Here is a 26,307-nt window from a genome sequence, read left to right on the forward strand (position 1 = left end):
GAACTCCTGTGACAGAAGTTCAGTGTTTTCAGTTAATTCAAAAATGGTAATTTAGCAGAACAATGGAGCCACAGGGCTATGATATAAAACTCCCTCTTTAACTTCCGCTAAAGGATCGCCCATCTTCAAGCCACATATGATGCTAATACAATTCCTCACATGATTCCACTAATTACCTTAGAGTCTTGTTCAGCACGTTTTCATTTTTCAACATCCTTATTAGCATAAAATTCTTCGATTAAAAAGCCAAATCCTTCATACTACACATCTTTCTTTCCCTCACACTATGCCCTTGGTAAAGATGAAGAAGTTAATTATAAATTTCTAAACAAAATTATAAATAACATGATGATTTAATTAACTGGTATTTACCTTTCTCATTGGAGGTGTTCCATTCTTAATCTTTAAAAGCAACTTCATTATTTTTCTCTCTTTTTGCTCTTCTGGACTAAGTGTTGATTCATCAACATCAACCTAATAATAGTAAAAAGAAAAAATTTAAAGGTAAGTTGAAACATTATGATTTATAACTTCTAAACAAAAAAATATTTTATTTCTATTATCACTTACCAAAAGTTTATCGAAGTACTGAATATCATCAGGTTTTAAAAATGGCAGATTTCCAGATGGTTGGTCATTTACACTTTTCATAGTTCTATCTTCAGTTTGCATGTGGAAACCAGTCATACCGCCCAAAGGTGTTGGAGTTGCTGTCAGCTTTCGAGCTGGAGTTCGAATAGGAACATAACCAGCGGGAGGGGGAAGTACCTAATACAATTAAAAGACAGTTTAGGATTTTCTTGACTTTATAAAGTAAGGACTAACACAATGAATAATATTTGCACTTAAAATATTTTACAGTTTACAAGCTAGGAAGCTTTCTGCTTGGAGACAAGAATTAACATCGATCCCACTTTTCTATCTTAATTATAAGATTAAAATACATATGACAAATATTCAGAGTCTTCATTTGCTAATTAAAATCTGAATTAAGTATATTACGAAATGAGGAGATATATCAATCAGGCTTATAAAATTCTGATCATTTTCATATAGTAATCTACACAAACATGTTGGTGAGCCAACCTGTCACTTTAATTGGAAAAAAGCTCACAAAATGCACATAATATATAAGAGGTTATGTTTTAATAACAAAATGAAAAATCATTCACGTAAATCTCTGCACTATAAAAGTAAATCTTAATAATGAAGTCACTCTATAAAAATGAGTTAAATGCATAAAAACTAAAACCAAAATATTTACCAAAGCCTTGTAAAATACACACCATTTGATTAAACCAAAAAATTCACTAAGATTCACTAAGGAGAATATTTCTCTCTTATTTATATTAAGGAAATCATGACTGCAACTGAGAGAGACTCAGGCAGTCAATAGTCATGCTGCATAACAACTGATGGAACGCATATATGACGGTGGTCCTGTCCCATAAGACTAGTACCATATAGCCTAGGTGTGTAGTAGGCTATACCATCTAGGTTTGTGTAAGTATTCTCTACGATGTTTGCACAAAGGCGAAGAAATCGCCTAATGATGCATTTCTCAGAATGTATCCTTGTCATTAAGCAATGAGTGATTATAGTAGGTTGTCGAGTGTGTATACCCAAAGCATTACGTGGAGGCTGCAAAAAATTATAAGGCAGAAATTCATGCATACTTGAAACAAATTCTCTAATACAAACCTAACAGGAAATACAGATACAAATTGTTAAAAAGCAACAGGCATTGGCATGAAAGGCTCGGTAAAGGCCACCAGATGACTTTGATTCCAGCCCTGGTTATGACCCAGCTAGCCATATGACCACAGACTACCTTTAGACAAGCAAATAGTCCCTGAGTCCCAGATATGTAGTTCAAAATAAACTTCAAGTTGTTATGGTAAACAGAATATTCTTTGTGTTCCCTGGCAATCCATGAACTTAAATACACAAAACATTGTGAGGTACCAAGTAAAAGAACCAAGATCTAACATGAGCTTAACCCTGGGACTGCTGATAAACTGAAGCAGCAAGCTATTCCATACCCCCAAGGCAGCAGTTCTCAAAATGTGGTCCTAGAAGTCCTTGAGATTTCTCACCTTCCAAAAGTAATAAAAACCTCATGTCATTCCTTTCTTTTCATCTCTATTACTTTTTGGAACTGAAATGTACTTGGAAACAGGTAAAAGAATGGAACGGCAGTAGTAAATTTGGGCAAGGCAAGTGTAAACTTGACCAATTAATTTTTTCAAAGAATATTTAAAATAAAATTCACATCCTAAATATCACCACATTCATATTGACTGTTATTACCTTATATCCTTCTGGGAACATAGCATCTAATTCTTCATCAGAAAGTGGGCGATTTCTCTCATCAATTTCTCTCTCCCACCGCCAAGCCTGAAGTTGTTCAGGAGTCATACTCATGATGTGGCCTACAAAAAAGCGAATTTCTGTAACAATCTATAGTGCAAGACTTTATCATTATATCAGTCCTTGGGAGATAAGACAGTTAAGATCAACTCTAATATTTAACTGCTTTTATATTATAAACTCAAACCAAGACTTCTTTATTTTATCCTGTCATTCTTGCTAAAAAGAGGCATTAATAGCACACAGAAAACCACAAAAACAAGTTCAAACTATTTCCAGGAAATAAATTATTTCCAATGAGAGACTTTCTTTCTACCTGGAGTAGGGGTAGCCATGTTCATGGCTGGTGTGCCAATTGGTGTTTTTCCTGGGGTCAGAACAGGAGTGCTTCCACCCATCTGACTAGCTGGTGTTTCATCCCAACGTGATTTTCTTTTACTGGCTCCAGGAGTTGGTGTTTCACCAATTGAATCTCCACCTCGATCTGTTCGAGGAGTCTCAGCCCATCCACTTCCATGTCCAGGAGTATCTTTAGGGAAAAAAGAGTGAATAAGTCTAAAATTTTAACAACTATCAAAATAATAATCACTGTTTATTCTCAAACAGCTAACATACTCAAACTGATCAAGTTCAAAAACAAGAGATTCCTAAAATGGAGACCCATTTAAAGTTTTAATGTTTCATCTCATATTTATCCTCCTTCACTATTTTTTTGTTTCTTTTCCACTGATTACAAAAATACATAGTAGCCATCGAGGAATAGGAAAACAGAACAAAGTATTTTTTTAACCACTCATAATATCACAACCCAGAGACAGGCACTTTACATTCTTGAGCTACTTTTCATTTCTCCATAGAGTTGAGATTACTCTGCACGTACAACTCTATGCTGCTTCCTTCATCCACTACATGTTAAGCACTCTTCCTTATTATTAAAAATTCTTTGTGAAATTTTAATGTAGCAAATACACTATTTTTTTTTTCTTTAAAGATTTTACTTATTTTTTTTCCCCCAAAGCCCCAGTAGATAGTTGTATGTCATAGCTGCACATCCTTCTAGTTGCTGTATGTGGGACGCGGCCTCAGCATGGCCGGAGAAGTAGTAAGTCGGTGCGCGCCCGGAATCTGAACCCGGGCCGCCAGCAGCGGAGCACGCGCACTTAACCCCTAAGCCACGGGGCCGGCCCTGCAAATGCACTATTAAATCTTACCTTGCTACAGCCAATCTCATAAACAGTTAATGAAATATAACTTCAGATAGTTTACACAAAAAACAAGAGATTCAGGCAAACATACAGACAGAAAGTAGAATATATGTTACCAGGCACTGGGAGGAGAGAATGGGGAGTTATTGTTTAATGGGTACAGAGTTTCTGTTTGATATGACGAAAAAGGTCTAGAAATGAACAGTGGTGATGGGTGCACAACACTGTGAATGTACTTAATGGCACTGAACTGTATGCTTAAAATGGTGAAAAGGGTAAATTTTATTTATATTTTACCACAATAAAAAATAAAAGGTTATGGTTTATGAACTTTACTTTCTCCTAATGTTCTTCCTAAAATAAATCTTAAACTTCTTCAAGAAGAATAAAGAATTTTGCATGTTATCTGTTCAGTTCTTTTTTTATTAAAAAAAAAAAAAAAAAGAGCTGGTTATTTACCCATCTACCCAGGACTAGAGAGAACAGATATTGGCCTATAAACATATCACTCATCAAGTCAACGTTTCACCCAAACACACACTCAGACTTCACTAGAATTACCTCTTTCTGTTTTGGGGGTCTCATCCCATCTGTTTTTACGAGCACTGGAAGTTGCACCTCCATGACCTGGTGTTGCATGGCCTGGTGTATCACCTCGTCCAGGAGTAGCAGCTCCCGCTGGTGTGTGACTAGGTGTAGGATCCCATATTTTTGAGCCTGGGGTTGCTCCAGGAGTCTCACTTCCCTTTGCACGACCTGGTGTCTCATCCCATCTTAAGGAAGGGGTATGTCCAGGGGTCTTAACAGAGCAAAAGATATTATTTCAAACACCTACATACCCACATAAAAATAACTAGAAAATTTCTGTTAAACAAAAAAGTTCTAAACAAATAAATGTTTTAGTTCTAGTCTCTATAATTACGAGTTAAAGTAGACTACTCTTCTGCTTAAAAGATACTTACTTTCTAGCAAATATGTTTATGGCTAAAAACAATTTAAAGTTTTAATCTGAAGCAGTGAGGAAAAAAACCTCTAGCTTAAAAAACAATGTATTATGGGTATAAATCTTGAATATGCCACTAACGGCTCCATAACTTTGGGAAAAATCACTAAAGCTTCTCTGCCTAGATCTGCAAACAAAGAATTTCAGTTTTAATTATATCAATACTTCTCAAACTGGGGCTTAGAGACATATACTGTTGAGCTCTAAGAAATACTATTTTTATGTTTTTGTTCAATTGTGTGTTTAATATAGGCATGTTTTGGACTACCTGGGTAAATTCTCTTATAACTAGATACTGCCACATGATGTCAATCCTTCAGATTTTGTATTTACAATCACATTTGTAATAATATTACTCTAACTGATGCTGGTAAATTAGTGAAAAAGATTACAAGTGGATTACAACAGAGACAAGGAGTACGTGACGCAGGGCATCAGATAGCACGTGATAGCAAAAGAACCCGCACCATGCAGACAGCATCATATCAAAGTAGCCTAGTAAGTAAGCAGTGTAAGCAAAATACTTCAGTGTAAGCAAAACAAAATTTGTATTTAAATAATGACTCATAAGTATTCATAAACCTACACTCATTAGTATAGGTTCTGTAATATACTATAGGTTTTGTAATATACTTTTGTTTTATTTTATTTTATTTTTTTTTTGTGAGGAAGATAGCCCTGAGCTAACATCCACGCTAATCCTCCTCTTTTTCCTGGGGAAGACCGGTTCTGAGCTAACATCTATTGCCAATCCTTCTCATTTTTTTTTACCCCAAAGCCCCAGTAGATAGTTGTATGTCACAGTTGCACATCCCTCTAGTTGCTGTATGGGGGACGTGGTCTCAGCATGGCCAGAGAAGCGGTGCATCAGTGCACACCCGGGATCCGAACCTGGGCTGCCAGTAGCGGAGGGGGCGCACTTAACCGCTAAGCCATGGGGCCAGCCCTATACTTCTGTTTTAAAGTTGGATGCTCTATCCAATACACGAGTTCTATCTAGCTTTATGTTTGCAAATTTGCATAAATACCAGAACAAATTTAAGACAATATTTTTTTCTTTAAAAAGATTCTATACATATATATGGTGATGGGTGGTAATCAGTCTCTGGGTAGTGAACATGATGTAATCTACACAGAAATTGAAACATAACAATGTACACCTGAAATTTACATAATGTTATAAACCATTGTTACCTCAGCAACAACAACAAAAAGAGTCTATATATTACTCAGGGTTGAGAAATTCTCAATTAGGTGAGTAAAGCACATAAATTGTCCAAAATCTCATTTTTGGCAATTGCCCCTCCTGCTGAATCAGGTATTAAATAAATTCTTTCATTTATTTACTATCAGTTGTCCATTGTAATTCCCACAGTTGTGATTAGGATAGAGTTGTGTGGGAAAGAAAACATGGTCTGAATCTCTAATTTTTATAAGACAGACATCAATCCTGTGTCTAGTTATCGTGAGCATACAGTTACACAGATACCAGCAAGGCAAGTTTCTCTTTCCAAGTTTTTAAAATTAGCACTAAATGTCAACCACAGAATTGAAGTTAGTAATAATTTATAATCTGCAGAACCAAATCCTCTCATATGTCAGCAAACAAATGGGAGTCCTCAGGATTTATCTTAAACTAAATTGTTTGGAAATTATGTATCAGTATATCCCAATTCTGGGTTTAGGAAAATATTGCCATGGTCTGACAGTTTTTTCTGATTTGTAAATAAATCTGCAGTAGTCTATGCTAGAGTCAATAGTGGTAAGAGTACAGAGGTCATGAAAAGTGGCTAGATCCTGAACATATTTAAAGGTAGGACTAACTATGGATAGGACATAGAGTAAGAGAATAAGAAAAGAGTACAGGATGGCCCTGAAATGACTCCTAAGGGTTTGGTTTGGGCCAAGAGACACAGGAGCAGGGTGGAGAGGGGTGAATGAATATAGAGAAAATCAGTAATTTTATTTTATTTTATTTTTTACTTTATTTTGTATTTCCTAGCACAAAACCTAAATCCTCACTTTGAAAAAGAAAATCCACTCCCTAGACTACTTTTTTATTCAATTGAATTTCATTTGTTTGAATTGAGCTTTACACAAGAGACAACAAAAGCAGCCAGTAATTTTATTTTAGAAATATTGATTTTGAAACACTTATTAAACATCCAAGTAAACACGTCAGGTCCAAGGAACACAGAAGTAGAGGACAGAGTTGTAAATTTAGGAGTTGTCTTATAGAGATGGTATGTAAAGACAGGAATGAGATCCTAGGGAGTTGAGTTTAGACAGAAAAGAGGTCCAAGGACTGAGCACCAGAGAACCACAAAGTTAAGGAAGCTGAGGAAGGTCCAGCAAACCAGACTGAGGAACAGCAGCAGTGAGGAGTATTAAAAAAATCAACAGACTGAAGCTAAGAAAGAAAAGAGTATCAAGGAATGTCAAATGCTACTGATATGCTAAGTAATATGAAGAATGAGACTTGATCTTTGGATTTAGCAATGACGAGGTCAAGTGACCTTGACAAGAGATGTTTTGGTGGAGTGGCGCAGGGTAAAGACTAAATAAGCAAAGAATGCAAGTACAGATAATTCATTCAAAGCATTTTGTGGTAAAAAGAGACAGAAATGGTAGCTGAAAGGGAATGTGAGAGTCAAGGGATGGTTTCCTGCAGTCTTTTGTTTTTTTCCGAAGATGAAAATGGGTAAAATGTTTTTATGGATGATGATAACCTAAAGTACAGAGGAAAAACTGCTGTTAATCAAAGTCCTTGAGTAGTAAGAGGGGATGGGAAATGGCACATAAGTGGAAGGGTTAGCTTTAGATGGTCAATGTACACCAACAGTTCACATGATAACAAAAGAAAAGGCAAAGTAGGTGAGAAAACATACAAGCATACTGGTAGATTTCACAGGGGAAATGTGTGTTAAGTTTTTTTTATTGTTTCTATTTGGGAGGAAAAATAGGAAGCAAGGTCATCAACTAAAAAGGAAGCAGCTAAGGAGGTGGCCCGATGGCTCAGTGGTTAAGTTGGCACTCTCCGCTTCCGCTGCCTGGGGTTCGCAGGTTCGGATCCCGGGCACAGACCTACGCACCACTCATCAAGCCACGCTGTGGCAGCGCTATACATATAAAGTAGAGGAAGACGAGCACAGATGTTACCCCAGGGCCAATCTTCCTCAGCAAAAAGAGGAGGACTGGCAAAAGATGTTAGCTCAGGGATAGTATTTCTCACACAAACACACAAAAAAGCAGCAGCTAAAGAGGTATTATAGGTTTGACATGACATAAATAAGTCCTCTAGAGAGGAGGGGAAGAGAGTTGTTGCTTAATGATTATACAGTTTGCTTGTGGTGATAAAAAAAAGTTTTGGAAATAAATAGCTGTGAGTGTAATTAATGCCACTGAATTGTACACTTAAAGATGGTGAAAATGGCAAATTTTATGTTATATACATTTTATCAAAATAAAATTAAATCCAAAAAACTCAAAGAAGTTCTCTAGAAAAGTAAACTGACCAAGGAAATGCAGTAGCATTGCCCATTTGACACCTGTGGTCAGAGGCTTAAATTATCCATCTAGAAAATGAGGAAGATCACTCAATATATTGTACTCAATCTCCACAACGTGACATACTTACATATCTATCTTTATTATTCCAAAAGGAACATTCTCTTACTTCATGTTACGGACTGAACTGTCTCTCCCTCAAAAAGTCTTATGTTGAAGCCCTAACTCCCAATGTGACTATTTGGAGATTTGGCCTTTAGTGAGGTAATTAGGTTAAGTGAGGCCATAAGGTTCGGGCCCTAATCTGACAGGATTGGTGTCCTTATAAGAAAAGAGACACCAGAGTTCGCTCGCTCTCTCCATGCAAGCAGAGAGAAAAGGCCATGTGAGGAAAGAGCAAGGCGGCAACCATCTGCAAGCCAGAAAGAGGGCTCTCACCAGACACCAACTGGCATCTTGATCTTGGACTTCAAGCCTCCAGAACCATGAGAAAATAAATGTTTGTTTAAGCTGCCCAGTTTGTGCTATCTTGTATGCCAACAAGAGCTGATGAATACATTTCATGAGATAAAAACATTAAAAATAGTAGTAACAAAAATTAAGAAATTACCTCTGCTTGATCCCAACTTGATAGCTTTTTAGGAGTGGCACCAGGAGTCTGATCAGCTGTTTGATCCCAACGTCGTTTTCGTTTTGAGGGAGGCTGGGACGCTGCTGCTCCATTGACGACTTTTAGTTCCCCAGCTTTAGCTTTTTCTGCTAGCTGTTGCCTAATTTCTCTCTGAAAAATATTTGAATAAGCAGTGAATATCTTTAAAACATTTTCAATTATCTTTTTATATCATTAGGACAGTCATTTCTATTTCATGATTTCACGTCATTTTATTCTTCACTCATTCTCCTTCCTTATTTTCCCTCTCTATCGCCAGTTTTATACAATGTCCTTCTGCACAACAGATGAGCAAGTACTGAATTTATAACATAAAGCACTCTACTTTATATACAGTTAGTGAAGTAAAATCTTCAGTCAACGGTAAAGATGATTCCATTCAAAAATAAAGTTTTATTTAAAACTCATATAAATAGCAATTAAGACAATGTAGCAAGATATAAGCGATAAAAGTGACTATAACTATGCAAATAACATAGTCATAACAAATGCATATTTAATTTACCCCATGATTTTAAAATGGAGTTCCACTATCCCACTTAATCCATAAAACAAACAAATCTATTATATATTCATATTAAGTTTGGAGGCTAACTATTAAAACAAGATGGAGCAATCTCTGTAGGCCAACAGGAATTCTTCAGGAATTCTCCACCCATATCCAAACTGAATCTTATGAGAGAATTAGAGGTTTTTCAAAGAATGATTTAACTATTTCACTTTTCCCTTACACACTGGCTTCAGACACACACTATCAATCCTTCCCGGATACATCCACCATAAGATACATACGTATATAGATATATAGCCAATGGACCAGGGACTAGAAAAGGATATAGAAACATGAAAAGTGTAATTTGGGAGGTGACAGAATTTTGGGTAAGGTTCTTTCTCAACTTAATTTTTATTAAGCTGTTAAAATATTACTTGTACAGCAAATAAAAAGAAAATACAAAAGTCACTCAATCTCTACTTTCTTCACTTTCTTTCACAACCATTAAAATAAAAAGCAGGTTAACATACCTCTTCTTTAGTCAAATGCTGTTCTCGCATTACATCCATGTAAGTCCTAGCGTTCATTTTAGGATCAGGGGTCTTCCCTCCTGCAGAAAAGAACAGCAACAGGACAAGAGTACAATAAATAAAAGATAATTAGGTTCAACTGATTTATCTGCCCTGCTCTAATATTATGTTATTCCATAATCATTTAATTTATTTTTTGATGGAAAACTTTAATAATTATACATCTTACTTTTTATTGAGTTTGCTGATCAATTTAACCTGTTTGAACACAAACATATCTACAGCAGTTTAAAACAAATATTTTAATGCATATGAAAACAAAATGACAGCACAGTTTAGAGTCTTCAGAAGTGATGGGTTCCTGGGTTGCTAATCCGGAATACGTACACTTTCGTGCCTTTGTCTCCATCAGCAGTTCTGACTTCAAGCAGCAGAATAGAAGCCTAGAAAATTATCTCTTTACCATTAGTAACACTTTGGAAAGATATTTATATTCAAAACATTACCTGTTGCAAGCTGTTAAAATCCTGACTACAAATAACTATGACTAGATAAGTTCCTCATATAATGTTCTAAAACAGTTATAGTTCAGAAAATCTGATTTTTAAAAATATACCTATAATCTTATTCTGATGTCATGTTACTAAAAAGGGCTTCATGCTTTTAGAGTTTTGTTGACCCAGAAACATATTTTTATTTTCTTAGAAAGTATAAATTACAACTGGAAATATATTACTTGAAATATATTACCTCTACCAGTTATTATGATGCACACAGAAGAAAAGTGGTGTACAAAGAGATGTGTTAGTCTCTTGGTTAAAGTTTCAGTATTTGTTTTTCAAACTTCAAAATATCTTAAAGAAGCCCAAACAGTATACAACAAGATTCACAGAGGCACACTAGTTTTAGAAATGTGATAATTAGCTATACAAAGTAGTATAGCATCATAATTTAGGAAAAAATAATAAAATTCTAAGACATTTCCTATGCTGAAGATCATGCCTAATTGATAGTGTCATTCTTTCTGACACTAGCTCTGATAAGACTTCCTTTGGAATACTTTTTCACCATAATCTAGAGAGGATGTGTTGAACTGCACCCTTAAGAATGCAGACAGGACTGGCATATAGCAGTACTGCTGTAGGAAAGAAATTAAGGACAGTTAGTATGGGCCTGTGAATTCTGACATACATGTTTAAATCAATTACAATTATGCAAGTAAAAAAAAGAATATCCCTACTAATTCATGCAGGCTGAAAGTCTAATTTGTAAACCTGCAGCAGAATCTAATTTTAAGAAACAGGCACCTAATTTTGATTTTGAAACTCACTCACCTGAGGAAAGCTTCCATCAGGCTCACTATGCCCCTAAAATTAGCAAAACAGACTCCAACTATTAAAAATATCAAAGTCTTTGTACACATATTTTTGTTTTAACTTTATGCTTAAAGCAAAGTAGGTGCGTTTACTAAACTATATTTAGAGCAACATGGATGGAGCTCTAATGTGAGAAACAGTTTCTCAAAAGTAACAATCCTAAAAATCTAGGATTTGGAATGAAAACTTTCAATAATTTGAAAGTATTTTGAGCAGAAAAACACATTTGTTCAAAGTATAGAAAGCGTACCCAAAACAAAAGTAAAAGAAAAACCTTTAACCCTTTGCGTTTCTATGGCATTGGCTCATTATTTTCTTGTCCTTCTACCTGGAAAGAAAACTTGCATTATAAAGAGGAAGAATATGGCATCTGTGACTTCAACCAAATCTATACAAATCTATAAGGGGGATTTTAAAAAAGAAAAGCAAATTCATAGGCATGCCAAAAAAAATCAAAGGGCTAAAGACAACTTAATACAAATAAATTTCCGAATACTTATAGAAAAGTGGGAAAGAATTACCATCTGCAAAAGGATCAAGACGCTCTGGGGAAATTATCATGGTCCGCCTGTGCTTTTTGTATTCATCTTCACGATCTGCAATCTTCGGAGGTCGGTGCTCGGCAAATGGATCATACTGAAAAGAGTTATATCTCACTTAATACCCACTTTACTAAATAACCAAACAGAGTACCACAAACAAAAATCAGAACATTATAAAACACGTAAAAATGTTTAATAAATGCCTACCTACTAAAAAAAAAATATTCTGTATCATTTTATGGATAAACGTTAATATGAGAAAATAAGGGATACGTAAATGAGACAATACACATGTCCACATTTCCATAGTTTCTTTATGAAATGATTACCTTTATAAAATAAACTATTATTTCTAATTCTCCCAAATTAACTCTCATCAAAACATTCTAACAACTTGATTCCTAAAATATGTGAGCTTCCATGAGAATTGAGACATTGTTTTCTTTAGCTGAATAAACTCTGAATTTAATAATAATTTTTAAAAAAGAGTCACCTGTTCTGTTGACTGTGGGATATCATTAAGCAATGCCACAGGGGCATGATACCCTGGCTTCTTCTGACCAAGCAAACTTGTAGATGAAGAGTAGTCATCGTCATCCTGCAATGAAATGCCCCCAAAAGCCACAAACAAAATGTCAGAACTTAAAAATGATAAAGAATACATAAAGATTCAACATGAAATCAAAAGACTTACTGACAGTGTGATTGATGTCTAAACCCTTCTTCCTAAAACTTATAAATACTTTGGTTTTCTTTTCAACTCAAAAGGCTATTAAAGAAATGAAATTCAGTTCTCTTCACTCTTTTAAAAATATTAAACAAGGCATGCTTTCTGTGGAAGTCAGTTAAAGTCGGTATGGACTAGAAAAATCTGAGCATTTTGTTTTCTCACAGAAGGCATGATGAAATTTGTTTTCCAAATTTGTAAACTACAAATAGACTATTTAGAGCTCTCTAGTTTCCTTGTTTTTTTAACATGATTTAACCACAGAAACAAGTAAAATATAATTAATTTTAAATATATTTGTTTCCCTAGTAGTATGTTCAAACACAACAATGTTAGTGTTACTTTACTACTATAAGAAGTTCAACAGTGGGTAACTCTCAAGAAGATCTTAACACCTCATTTATTTTATTTAAAAACGAAATAATTTTCCCCTCAGTTTCTGGAACATATAGCCATCACTGTCTCATACGAATAAGGTATGATAATGCAAATAGAAGCCTGATTGGCTTCTAGAAATTCTACCTTTGGGACTTAATTTTGCTTTAAAAAAAAAAAATGCCAACTATAAAATAAAATGTGGCTTGAATTTCATAAAAATAACATGTTTGATAATCTATATACATAAAATGTTTGTTACTGAACCACACAAAAATGGATAGCTATTTCACCAAATTTGTATGTTTGGGATGGTCTGACAAAATATAAGCTATGTGGAACACATAAAAAACACTTTGAGGGGTGTGTTTCAAAACGAGAGGTGATCATCCTCCAGAGTAACTAAAACAGGCACAAAAAGCCATTCATGTCGGTAACAAGAAACATTCCATTCACACAAGATGCCAAGGGGAAAAAAAAAACAGCATCAAGCACAAGTCAGAAATCAAAAGTCCTAAGGACAGATGACTTACAATGAAGTCACTTCTCACATGGGCAACTCTAGATAGAGCTCAGTAGGTGACAACAGGGATTTACTTTACAATAGTTAATGATTTGCAGGTGCTTTACTAGATAAACTAGCTTTAACATAAAGATTCAGAACTGAGCACTTCCACAAGTTTCTGAACTTTAGAGAGGAAGGACACCTTCAACAGCTTTATCCTTCAAAAGAAAGATCTCCCAATCTCCAAAATGTCTCCCCAGATTAAACCAGATGACTCAAACAGAAAATTCCTTTATATTTCTTGCTCTCCATCAAAAAAAACGCTTGACTCTTGGATACTTTGTAACTTACATCTTCAAGTTCAGTTGCAGCAATTGATGTCACATATCCAGCAAATCTGCTGTCACTTCCACCATAAATTTCCTGGTCATAATAACCTGTAGAATCAAGGCCCACTCCCTGAGCTTCATCAAGAGCTGCCTTCTTGCCTTGAATTTCTCGAATCTGTGCTTCAATATCTGTAAGAAAGTTAATATAGACCTTCTGAACTTCATTTTCCAAAGAGCACTCAACACAATGCATTTCTCTCCCAGGTATTATCAAAATACTCTTCTAAATACAGCAATTTCAAAATAATTATACCATACAACAGATTAGTAGAACTATACCAAGTACTGATTTTTAATAACATCTCCACCTCAACAGACAATACTCATGTACCGAAAAGACACTTACTATTTCATCAACTGCAAATTACTCTTACTTTAAGAATGGGTTACCAAAGTTTATTAAATTATTGTTGAATTCTAAACTTTTCCTCAACTGAAACAATAATACTGTCAATGTTGATTAGGGACCAACAACAACACTCAAGATTATTTTAACTCAACACTACTAGAAATGTGAAAACAACAGTACTATGGAGAGTGGTTATCAAACTTGAATGTGCAACAAATCGTCTACGGATTTTGTTAAAATGCAGTAAGCCTGTGCCTACTGTCACCACTCTTATTCAACATAGTACTGGAGGTTTTGGCCAGAGCAATTAGGCAAGAAAAAGGAATAAAAGGAATCCAAATAGGCAACGAAGAAGTGAAACTCTCACTATTTGCAGACGACATGATTTTATATATAGAAAACCCTAAAGAATCCATTGTAAAACTATTAGAAATAACCGAAAACTAGAACAAAGTCGCAGGGTACAAAATCAATCTACAAAAATCAGTTGCATTTCTGTATGCTAATAACGAACTAACAGAAAGAGAGCTCAAAAAGATAATACCATTTACAATTGCATCAAAAAGAATAAAATATCTAGGAATAAATCTTACCAAGGAGGTGAAAGACCTATACAATGAAAACTACAAGACATTATTGAAAGAAATCAACGATGACATAAAGAAATGGAAAGACATCCCATGCACATGGATTGGAAGAATAAACATAGTTAAAATGTCTATATTACCTAAAGCAATCTATAGATTCAATACAATCCCAATCAGAATCCCAATGACATTCTTAAGGGAAATAGAAAAATGAATACTAAAATTCATATAGGGCAACAAAAGACCCCGAATAGCTAAAGCAATCCTAAGAAAAAAGAACAAAACTGGAGGGATCACAATCTCTGACTTCAAAACATACTACAAAGAAATAGTAACCAAAACAGCATGGTACTGGTACAAAAACAGACACACAGATCAATGGAACAGAAATGAAAGCCCAGAAATAAAACCACACATATACGGACAACTAATTTTCGACAAAGAAGCTAAGAACATACAATGGAGAAAGGAAAGTCTCCTCAATAAATGGTGTTGGGAAAAGTGAACAGCCACATGCACAAGAATGAAAGTGGACCATCTGCTATCGCCATTCACAAAAATTAACTCAAAATTGATCAAAGACCTGAAGGTGAGACCTGAAACTATAAAACTCATAGACGAAAATATAGGCAACACACTATATGACACTGGTCATAAAGGAATCTTTTCAGATGCCATGCCTACTCAGACTAGGGAAACTAAAGAAAATGCAGTAAGCCTGGATCAAACCCAAGTTCCTGCATTCCTAACAAGCTCCCAGGTAATGTCCTAAACACCTAGGACTACACTCTGAATAGTAAAACAATAAAGTATAAAGTCTAAATTCTTAAGCGTGGAATTCAGAGTCCTACACAATTTGGCTGCAACCACCATCACATTAGTTTTATGATTAAGAGTCTAAGCTCTGGAATCAGAATGTCTGCCTTCAAATAAAGGCCCTTTCTCTACTAATTAATGTTTTTAAACCCATGTGTCTCAGTTTCCTACATCATAAAGTTTTTTTAAGGATTAAATGAGACAATGAACATGAAACACTTCAGCACTCGATGAATGAATGAACTGCCATCTCTCACTCCCCAAAGCACTATGTTCTACTAACATTCTGGAGATGCAGATTTGGTGAATGACATATGAACTCCTCTCAACTGCTTCCCAAACTTCCCTCCAATTTTTAACTTTGAATTTTTTCAAGATTAAAAAAAAGTAAAATATTACAATGAACACCCACATACTCTTCACCTATATTCATCAACTGTTTATGTACATAATAGATAAAGCAAATGTGTATACATATCAGTTTTCTAAATCATTTAAAATCCCTAATATCTCAGCATGTTATTTCCAGATCTAGGGCATTCTGCTATATAACCACAGGAATACTAACACGCTCAGAAATTAAACCTTAATACAATAGCATCTAATATATTATCCAGCTTCAAATCTCCCCAATTGTCCTAGTAACATCCTGTATAGGTGTTCCCTTCTTTGATCTGTGATCCAATCAAGAACCAGGCATTGCATTTAGTTGTCACGTCTCTTTAGTCTCCTTCAAATACAGACTAGTCTTCCAACTTTCTTTTAGTGTTTCTTAACACCAGGTAACTTCAAATTACAACCTAATGTTTCATTTTAATAATCTGAATAATACATAGGTAAAGTATTATTAAAGTGTAAAGAAACAAAGAGTTTCTATTGCCAGTGATTTCAGTAGCCCAACGAACAGATAATTTGATTCTTGCCAGCTCATTACCTTCAACCGAACTAAGCTCTTTGACGCCAGACACTTTAAAAAGCTCGCTTACTAGTTTGCAAGGACCAAAAGGAAAAAATTCAAATGGCATAAGACAAATGCCCAAGCCCCAGCTAAGGGAGAAAACCCTCTAATTCCTCAAGACGTGTGGTTTAAAGCAGAAAATGTAATAACATTATCCAGTCAAAGGCACAGGGGACACTTCCCAGTAGAAACAGGAGGAAGTCTCAGAAACTCAAAATAATGGATAGGTTTACTACTGAACTTAGAAGCCCCAGTTTGGGGCCGGCCCCGTGGCTTAGCGGTTAAGTGTGTGCACTCCGCTACTGGTGGCCCGAGGTTCGGATCCCGGGCGCGCACCGACGCACCGCTTGTCCGGCCATGCTGAGGCCGTGTCCCACATACAGCAACTAGAGAGATGTGCAACTATGGCATACAACTATCTACTGAGGCTTTGGGGAAAAAACAAAAGGAGGAGGATTGGCAATAGATGTTAGCTCAGAGTTGGTCTTCCTCAGCAAAAAAAAAAAAAGAGGAGGATTAGCACAGATGTTAGCTCAGGGCTGATCTTCCTCACAGAAAAAAAAAAAAAACAAGCCCCAGTTTGTAAACAGATCTCAAAATTATTCTAGTGTGTCACAGCACCACCCTCTCCACAGGTATTACCTTTTCCTGCATCTCTCCCCTCAAAACTGTTACAGCAGCCCAAGCAGCCAGGGGCCTCTACCATGATTAATGACCAACAGAAATATCCTCATTTGAGCTGAGTGCTTCATTTTACTATTCTCTCTACTTCTGTTTCCGTTTGAAGTATTTTTTTTTTTGACGTTTTAAATCCATATTTGCTCCCATATCCCACCCTACCCCACCCCACCCTTTTTCTCCTGGAATACAGAAGAAACCTGTCAGTGGTTTGCAAGATTGACTGAATGGTGAGTGTAGATTTACTCTTCCTTTTTTTCCTTTCTGAATATTTCCATTTCTGAAATGCTTGAGGCTTTTTTTAAAAAACCACTAGGTGCATGTATCACTTTTAAGTAAATAGGTTCTTTTAAAGGACCACAAATGCTACTGCCATCAGGATCCAGGCAGGAAACACAAATGGGTGAACCATTCCAGACAAAGAGTCTGCAATCTCCCCTCTACAGCATCAGTGTAGCCTACTGACCACCTACTTTGAAACCACCTGGGGCACCTGCTTACAAGAACAGACTCCTGGCCTCAGATATACTAAACCAAAATCTCCAACTTAAGAGCCCAGGTTTCCAAATTACTAACACTCCAGGAACTAGTACTTGGCCCTTCACCCTCTATTTCCAGCTCCAGCCCACCCTTACCAAAATTTCCAACTTAGAACATCATCTTATACTTTTTTCTAGCTGATATACAACTAAAAAACAGGAAAGGGGTAATGATTCACAAAAATTGCATCATACTATACATATCATTGTGCACCTTGATTTCCGCCACTTAATACAACACAGATAGACAGCTTTCTTATTTTCCTTCGAAAGAATTTTTCCATTCTAAGTTGTCAGCAGCTAGTCCTTTATACGGATAACACATTTAATTCAGGAACTACTTTCATCTACTGAATTTACCTACTGATTTTATTTATTTACTGATCAGCAATAAAGTTTTCTACTTACAAATGTACTGAACTGAATTAGTGTTTGTATAAAGTCTATGTATATCACGACTGGATTCCTATTAAATCAAAATTTAGTGACAAAATTACCTAACTCAAGGTCTTCTGGGGCTAGGCAGCTGTTTGTAGTTAATTAATTCTGATGGGAGTTCATTATTAAATTTTTACAGGTTGTATATAGTTCAATGTTTATATGCAAACTAGGTACTGTTTCTGTACCTGCTTGAAACTACACATAAAAAGTTCAAAAAGCTAGTGGGTCTTGTTTAGGCACTGTAAACTGCAGCACATTTACACAAACATCATGTTATCCACAAAATTAAGACAACAGATCCCACGAAACTCAGCAGTTTCTTTTTTTTAATATATATATATTTTTTAATAATTTTATTTATTTTTCCCCCAAAGCCCCAGTAGATAGTTGTATGTCATAGTTGCACATTCTTCCAGTTGCTGTATGTGGGACGCGGCCTCAGCGTGGCCAGAGAAGCAGTGCATCGGTGCGCACCCAGGATCCAAACCCAGGCCGCCAGGAGCAGAGCGCGCGCACTTAACCGCTAAGCCACGGGGCTGGCCCTCAGCAGTTTCTTATGCAAGTGAAAGAATAAATAAAATCTAGAAAACTCTATTTCTTAATAAACTATGTGCCAAAATACCAAAGATAATACACTCAAATACTTATGAGCAAACAAGTATACCATAACATTATATTAAGAACTGGTAAAGTTGGGCAATAGGTTACACTGCGTTCATCACATTTTTTCCTACACTTTTCTGTATGTTACACTATTTCATAATAAAAAAGTAACTTTCAATCTGTAGAAGTCCTTAAAAGTAACTTTCCAAATTTTTCTCTCCCCCATCCATGCCATTAAAGTTTTTGTAAAATTCCACAGCTTCTAATTTTATCAACATTTTACATCCCTAGAAAAGACAAAAAAATTGTCTCTAACTCCTTATTTTCAAAGCTAACGCTAAATTATACCTACTGATATGTATATATTCCTGTACTTTCTTAAATATGAACTGCCTAAAAATGAGCAAATAGGGCCGGCCCCGTGGCTCAGCCATTAAGTGCGCGCGCACCGCTACTGGCAGCCCGGGGTTCGGATCCCAGGCGCGCACCGACGCACTGCTTGTCCGGCCATGCTGAGGCCACGTCCCACATACAGCAACTAGAAGGATGTGCAACTATGACATACAACTATCTACTGGGGCTTTGGGGAAAAAAAGGAGGAGGATTGGCAATAGATGTTAGCTCAGGGCCGGTCTTCCTCAGGAAAAAGAGGAGGATTGGCATGGATGTTAGCTCAGGGCTGATCTTCCTCACAAATAAAAATAAAAATGAGCAAATAGATAATTTCTAACAACAAATGATCAATGCATAAGAGTCGCTGGCAAGTATGAAAAAGAAATGAAAGGGAACATACCAAAAAAGAATAACCAGGGGTCCAAAATATTAAAGACTTGAGGAGGCAGAGAAAGAAGGAAATGTATATGCTAACCTCTCCCTACTTCAATTATGACCAACAAGAACAAATCCTCTGATCCTGCCTAATCATTTTCCAATTTAGACTCCCTCAAGTTTGATATTCAGAAAGAAGATAAAGAAAATTGCATACTGTCTGCTAGTGAGTGACTGGACAAGAAGAGACTAGTTCCTCCTGTTGGCCACACATTACCACTGCCAAGAGCTGGTACTCTTTAATCCATTTGAACCCGTAAATATTCAAATCTTCACGTTGTTGTGTGTAATAAAGGTTTGTGCCTTTTTTATTATCAAGCAGTATTCCACTGTACTACAGTGTGTTTATCAATTCTCTACTTGAGCAGCATTCAGGCTGTTTGCAGTTTGTAGAGGTTACAAATAAGGCTGCTGTAAACATTCATGTTTTTGTGTGACCATAGGTTTTAACATCACTTGGGGAAATATCTAGGAGTAGGACTGCTGAGCTTTTAGTAAGTGTACGTTTAATTTTATAAGAAACTTAGAAAATCCTTTTGGTAGATTTACTTATGCAAGTTTAAAGGCGGAAGAGAGATGAACTATTCTGAACAACAGAGGAAGAATTCTGAGAGATGAAATGGAAGAGAGAGATTCAGGGAACAAGTAAAACGAAGAAAAGCTGGGATACGTGAGATCAGTAAAATTCTACAGTTTTATGGTGTTAAAGAAAGGGTTATCAGGAGGTAGAAATACCTAATATGGATTTCTAAATTACCTGATTTTCTAGATGAAAGCCTTCTCTTCCCCACCCGACCTGACCCGACCTTCGTCTTCAGTAAAATCTATGAAGGGAGGGGGCACATATAGTAGGACTCTTGGTTACTGATGCTGAACACTTAAAAAGACAGCAGGGATTCTCTACCTTGATATACTGATCTAATACATTGATAATATATTTGGAATCCTAAAATTAAAGTAGGAGTAGTCCTTCAAATCTCCACAGCTGGCAGAGTCTGGAAGTGGTTAAAAAAGAAGTCTTAGATAAGAAATCAAAGTACTAGTTAAGTATCAGACTTGTATTTAGCAAAGAGCCTCACTGAAAGACCCTTGAGGGTAAAGTATCAATAATGAGGTTTTTCTTAAGTTGGTATTCCTACTTTAAGGTACATGTATCATTGGGACTCATCCAAAACTATTCCAGGTAGCAGTTAAGCTTGTTAGAAAACTGTGAGGGGTACATTCATTGCCATAAAAATTACACTGGGAAGGGCACCCAAATTTGCAAGTCCTTTGTTAGATTTCCTCACAATGGCCAGTCCAACCTAAACCTGAGGTATGATTTCAGAACTGTGCTCATTCCTAAAACCAATCATTTTCTTGGAGCTTCCCTTGCTTGTGGGCCTCCTGCCATCTCGACGGCAGCAGCAGTGGTGGGAGCGTCTAAGAGGCAGTCCTAGGTATTTTTATTGCCCTCTTCCCCTTTCCCTCCAGGTTGGGGGAAACTAGAGGACATGGGTGCTACAACAAATGAATTGCAAGGAAAAAGAAAAAGAGATGGAGGAAGAACATAAAGACTGAAGACTAATCACAATGTATAGAATTTATTTGGAACTTGATTCAAACTGGAAAAGAAAATGTTTATAAGGCAATCGGCAAAATTGAACACTGACTGGATATATCCTTATATTAATTTTAATATAAAGTATTATATTGGTATATAATGGTATGTTTTTTTAAGTCCTTACATTTTAAAAAAACACACTGAAAAATGTATGTATAAAATGATCCACCTGGGATTTGTTTCAAAATAATGGGAAGGATGGAAAAGAAAAGTGTACAGATTAAACAACAGTTTATAACTGTTGAAGCTAGGTGATAGGTACAACAGGGGGGTTCACTTCCCTATTCTATTTTTGTATATGTTGGCAGTTTTCAATAAAAAGTTTAAAAAATTTTTAAGCATGGTTTTCTTAAGATTCACCCTTTTTTCTCATTCTTGGTTCTTCTTTCTTCTAGCCCCTTGAAATCAAGACCTCAGACCCCACGCAACAGAAAATCAAAGCTCTCTCTTCTCTGAAATGGAGTCCTCTGCTACACATAAACAGAATTTTTTTTAGCTCTTTTATGTAATACCTTTAAGCTTAAAAGTTCCAACTCTTCTGAATCTTTGTAATTTTTTTTCCTTCCTGGCTTTACTGATCTTGCTAGTTGATGGTAATGTACAATCTTCTGAATGTTAAGAAAGAAACATACATTTTAAAAACTAAATTTGCTCCAATGATCTACAGAGAAGAAATGTCATTATTCAACCAAAACTTCCCCCTTTTTTGAGGGGAATTCTGACCCTAGGAATACTTTCAACTATCAGAGAACAAACTCTTCTCTAGTAGATAGATGCTATTTAACAGTGGGAATTAATGAATAAATTTATTTGTGAACCAGCCCATTTAAAATTTCAATTCATTCAAAAAATAAATTTCCATTTTTAATTTACTTAAAAATTACTATATTACTTTTATAATCAGCAAAATGTAATAAATGTTAAAATTACAAACATACTTCTCATATAGATACATCCAATGTTTTATGTGGGAATTAAGTTTGACATCAAAAGATAGTACTGCAGACTGGGGGTCTTTGACAAGTGGACAACATCTAACCTACTGCTTATATTTTAAACTAAGACCTAAACATCAAACTCTGAGATAAACTACCACTGGTCACACAGATAGAAATGTTTACCTGCTCCCCACTGGTCACAGAGATAGATCTGTTTACCTGCTCCCCACCAATTCTGTCCCTCTACTGGTTTCCCCTTCTGAGCCTTTTCTTTTTTCTATGTCTCAGAACATTGCTAAGCCCAGCTTGTAGCAATGTTCTAATCAGTGTCCATTCCATGTTACAGAGGCACAGCCTTCTGATGTCACTCACTCAATGACACCTTTTAGTCTGGTCCGTAACTGACATCTATTCTCCACCAGCCAGAAGCAACTGGTGAGCAAGGATTTCTCAAATATGAGACTTCTAAAAGACATTCTAAAAGGGGCAAGTATATTCCCCCTCCCAACTCTCAGCCTTTTCCTTCCAGGGTAAAAAGTAATTGGGTTAGTTAAAAAGGATGTTAAGGGGTGATCCCAACAGAAATATATGAAAGGAATATGCGAGCAAGAAAAAAATTAGTTATCAGTTTGGCTCAAGTAATACCCTGTGAAAAAAACCATACAGGAAGGTACAATAATAACCTACTTCAATTCAATACAGTATTATTTACCTCATAAGACTCAAGCACAAACTACTGATGCACCCATAACTTTAAAAATAAAGTACAACAAAGAAATATCTTTACTAGCAATATAATTTAGGATGAAAAGATTATATAATCTTCTTTACTTTAAAAAGCAACATGATGATGGACAACTCTAAAACAAAAATTAAACAAGTATTACACATTTTTAAAAGTTGCTCCAGTGAGGTTCAAATTCAAGTCCTCCTCTCTACTTCAATAGCCTAAGAATGGCTGCTCTCACTCCCTCGGTCATCCTTCACACTACAACCAACAGCCTTCCTAAAACACAGAAGTAACTTGTTACCGTGGAGAAGAAGGAGGGCATTTTACTCTGTGGTCACTGGAAAGCCAAAGCCAAACCTAGCTCAGCATTCAAAGCCGTCCCTAAATCCATACTAACCTAACATTTCTTCATCTCAGCTGAGGAGGTTACCAATATACAAATAAGTCCTACTTCCCTTCTATCTCAGCCAAACAGATGTATCCAAACCTATCCAATCATCCAAAGGTCAGTTTAAGTGCCCTGTCTCTGTAAAACTCTTTCAATACTTCCACTATAAATCAGTCTCTCAATAAATGTTGATAAAATATTCAGCACCCATTATGCACCAGGTACCAGGCATACCAAGGTACAGTTCCTGTACACAATAATCTCAGAGTGGAAGAGAAAACCTTAACACAACAGAATATTCTAAGTAATATAATAAAGATTTATAGAGTGCTATAGTAGCACAAAAAAAAAAAAAAAAAAAAAAAAACCCCAAGAAACTAATTCTGTTCCAGGTTACCAGAGATGGCTTAGTAAAAATAGAGATGGATCATGAACAACTAGAGTTCTCCAGGAAGATGTCATGAGGAAGGGAGTAAGAAACTATGTAAATACTATGTGTATTTGTACTAAACATTTATCACCCTCTGCCTTACACTCCACAGTGATGGACAATGTCTTGTACACAGACAGTACTCAGGTGTTAAACTGAATGTTCCAATACTTTTTTTATGGCATCAGTTAATTTACATTGACAGAGAGCATAATCCCAAATAAAATAATTTTGGCGAAGGAACTGCAATCCTCTGTAGACCAAAGCTTTTAACTGGGTTTCTAAAATGCAAGAAAAGTGATCAGAACTTTAAAAATTTCCTGTCCAAAAGTACTGAATGATGAAAATACCAGTAAACAAATAATCAAAGCCACAAAACGCCCCAAATGAATAATCTACTCCCGAATGAACAAAAATAGCAACATCTTTACATTTTCTAATATTCTGCAGAAAGTATGTTTGAGATAGTCTGAAGACAAGAATAAGTACCTAAAAGCGCTTCTGGGTTAAACAGTGTTTAAATCCTAAACACCAAACAGGAATAATAAGAATATTAAAGTCAGTGGCAATTCATTAGCATGTTTCATAAGTTGCAGAAAGCTGGACTTCAGTTCGTATGGGTGACACAACTATTCAATGCCATTCACACTCTGGTCCCAACCAACCTTTCCAGATTCATCTGGTTTTTCCCTCCTTGCACTCTCTTTTCCTGCCAGAGCCAACTGCTCAAACACACATATCAGGACTCACTGCGTTGCTACAAGATGTTCTCTCAGGCCCAAATGTCCTCCCCTAATTTAGAACTGATTGATTCTTTTAGACTAGGGACACGTCACCTCCTCTGTGAAATAACTCTAAGCATAAATAATCACTCCGTTACCCAGCTTCCCAGAACAGGTTGCTTCTACTTCTATTTAAGCATTCATTTCTCTCCTAAAAGAACGAAGATATGTATATACACATCTGCCTCCCCATTTGACTGTAACACTTGTGAGGGCCTTCGTCTTTGTTACCTCTCACAGACCTAACACCGAGCCATGGAACTCGAAACGACTTGTGAAATAAAAGTGACTCTCTTGGAAGCCTCGTGTTTGATGAAAATTTCAGATTCCAAGTCAGAAACCAAGGAATGCAGCTCCAACTCCCCATACCTCATCTTCTGAAAAGTGATCCTATTTCCTGCCATGTCTGGATACTCCCTAATGGACTCCAGCCTATCCCCAACATTTTCCTAATTTTGTACACTCCGTATTCCATACAATGACCAACTATCTCGAAAGCTTTTGCTATTAAATAAAAGCAATGGGCCTTTCCCTGTTCCACCAATACTCAGTCTCCCAAGAAAAAGACCAAAATTATACTAAAAGTCATCGAAAGAGGCAAAAATTACCAGATTTTATTCCCAAATCATTTTGTACAAAAAAAAAATAAGAAAGTATCTTCGCCGCCTGAAGACACACAAATCAGCCAAGGCGAAGAGTAAGGGGCCCGGCTTGGCCTGAACTCGACTCAGGGCCGCCCACAGCGGCCGCCGTATGTCAGCGCTCTCCCGACGCCCCGGTGCACCAACTGCGCCGACGAGTTCCGGGAGGAGACTGGGGTCTGCACCCACGCCCGCTTCCCCGATCCCCGGCCTGCAACCCTCCTCAGGAGCCGTGGAAACCAGGCCCCCCGGTGAGAGAGAGGCAGCTCTGAGGCAGCAGCACCCAAACACGGAACAAAGCGCCTGTCGGGGGTGTATGAGGAGGACGCCATTACGTGGGGCAGTGGCCTGCGACGCTGGAGCCGAGGAGACGACCCGGGCCCCGAAGCGCGGGCTCGGCACCCACCAAAGAAACCACAGGAAGAGGCAGAAAGCTACGCAGACGGAGTCTTAGCAGGCTGGGCAGCGGAGAAGACAGGTAACTAGCAGAAGACCGCTTACCTTCGTGAGTCTTGGCGATCTTCGCCATTTTGTCCACTCGAACACACAGACGGAACTGGCGCTCCCAAGAACTTCCGCTCGTCGCCGCTGCCACGAAGAAAAATAGCTGGGGGCTGCTCTCTGCGCATGCGCCAAGCGGGAGCGCGCTCCGCCCGGCGACAGGAGTCAAAGCAGCCACCTATAAGGAACAGAGAGGTGCATTGTGGGTAGGGGAGGAGCCAGGCTTGGGGCCTGAGGCGATTTTCATGGTGATCCGGAAGAGGGTCGGGTGGGCGTAGTGCTCTTAAGTGAGTTCCTTTGCCCTGGAGGAAAGTGGATTCAACGAGTACAGTTAACAGTCGCAGTAGGAAACACTACGGTTTCAGGGCTGGAAGAAACCTCAGACCTTCGGTCCCCTTTCTCCACCTTCATCGGAAGGCGTCTAGGGCCCAGACAAAAGCTTTCCTTAGCATCTCTCAGCTGTTGCAGTGCTTAGTTATGGAAGCAGTCCTAACAGTCTCATCCTTCGCGCAGTAATTCAAGGTCATTTCCCCTTCTGTTTTAATAATTACCGTTTGGGTAGGAGTTTCATTTACAACATATGCTCCTAAACACTACTGAAGCTCACAAATAGCCCAGTAAGGTAGGCACGTTGTTGCTAATCCCATTTAAGAAATGAGAGAAAAACTAGGGCGGGGGGTACATATAAATTGTGCAAGGTCGCACAGTTACTAAGTTACACAGCAGGAACTTTGCCGCCCTTTTAAAGCCTTTTAACTTCATGAGTTCTTAGAAAACCACTGATCGTCAGCATTAACACTGAT

General features: G+C 37.0%; 1 protein-coding gene across 3 annotated transcripts in view; it reads right to left on the minus strand.

Annotated features, from left to right (window-relative positions):
- Positions 1–25,593, minus strand: part of SF3B1 (splicing factor 3b subunit 1) — a 38,292-nt gene extending 12,699 nt beyond the window's left edge. Inside the window, exons 1-11 of one of the 3 annotated variants that reach the window (XM_058549497.1) lie at positions 25,505–25,592; positions 13,655–13,821; positions 12,190–12,294; positions 11,676–11,790; positions 9,779–9,858; positions 8,696–8,866; positions 4,137–4,374; positions 2,687–2,899; positions 2,311–2,432; positions 571–768; positions 373–474 (exon numbers count right to left, since the gene is read on the minus strand). In XM_058549497.1, coding sequence (XP_058405480.1) covers positions 373–474; positions 571–768; positions 2,311–2,432; positions 2,687–2,899; positions 4,137–4,374; positions 8,696–8,866; positions 9,779–9,858; positions 11,676–11,790; positions 12,190–12,294; positions 13,655–13,821; positions 25,505–25,532 — 1,539 coding nt within the window. In that variant the 5' untranslated portion in view covers positions 25,533–25,592. Of the gene's footprint in view, positions 1–372; positions 475–570; positions 769–2,310; positions 2,433–2,686; positions 2,900–4,136; positions 4,375–8,695; positions 8,867–9,778; positions 9,859–10,165; positions 11,483–11,675; positions 11,791–12,189; positions 12,295–13,654; positions 13,822–25,504 lie in introns of those variants that run through there. The other 2 variants (XM_058549496.1, XM_058549498.1) reach the window with 2 other exon arrangements.
- Positions 25,594–26,307: the final 714 nt, after the last annotated feature.

This window comes from Diceros bicornis, chromosome 10 (genome assembly GCF_020826845.1).
Source record: "Diceros bicornis minor isolate mBicDic1 chromosome 10, mDicBic1.mat.cur, whole genome shotgun sequence".
In the NCBI taxonomy this organism is placed as follows: Eukaryota; Metazoa; Chordata; class Mammalia; order Perissodactyla; family Rhinocerotidae; genus Diceros; species Diceros bicornis.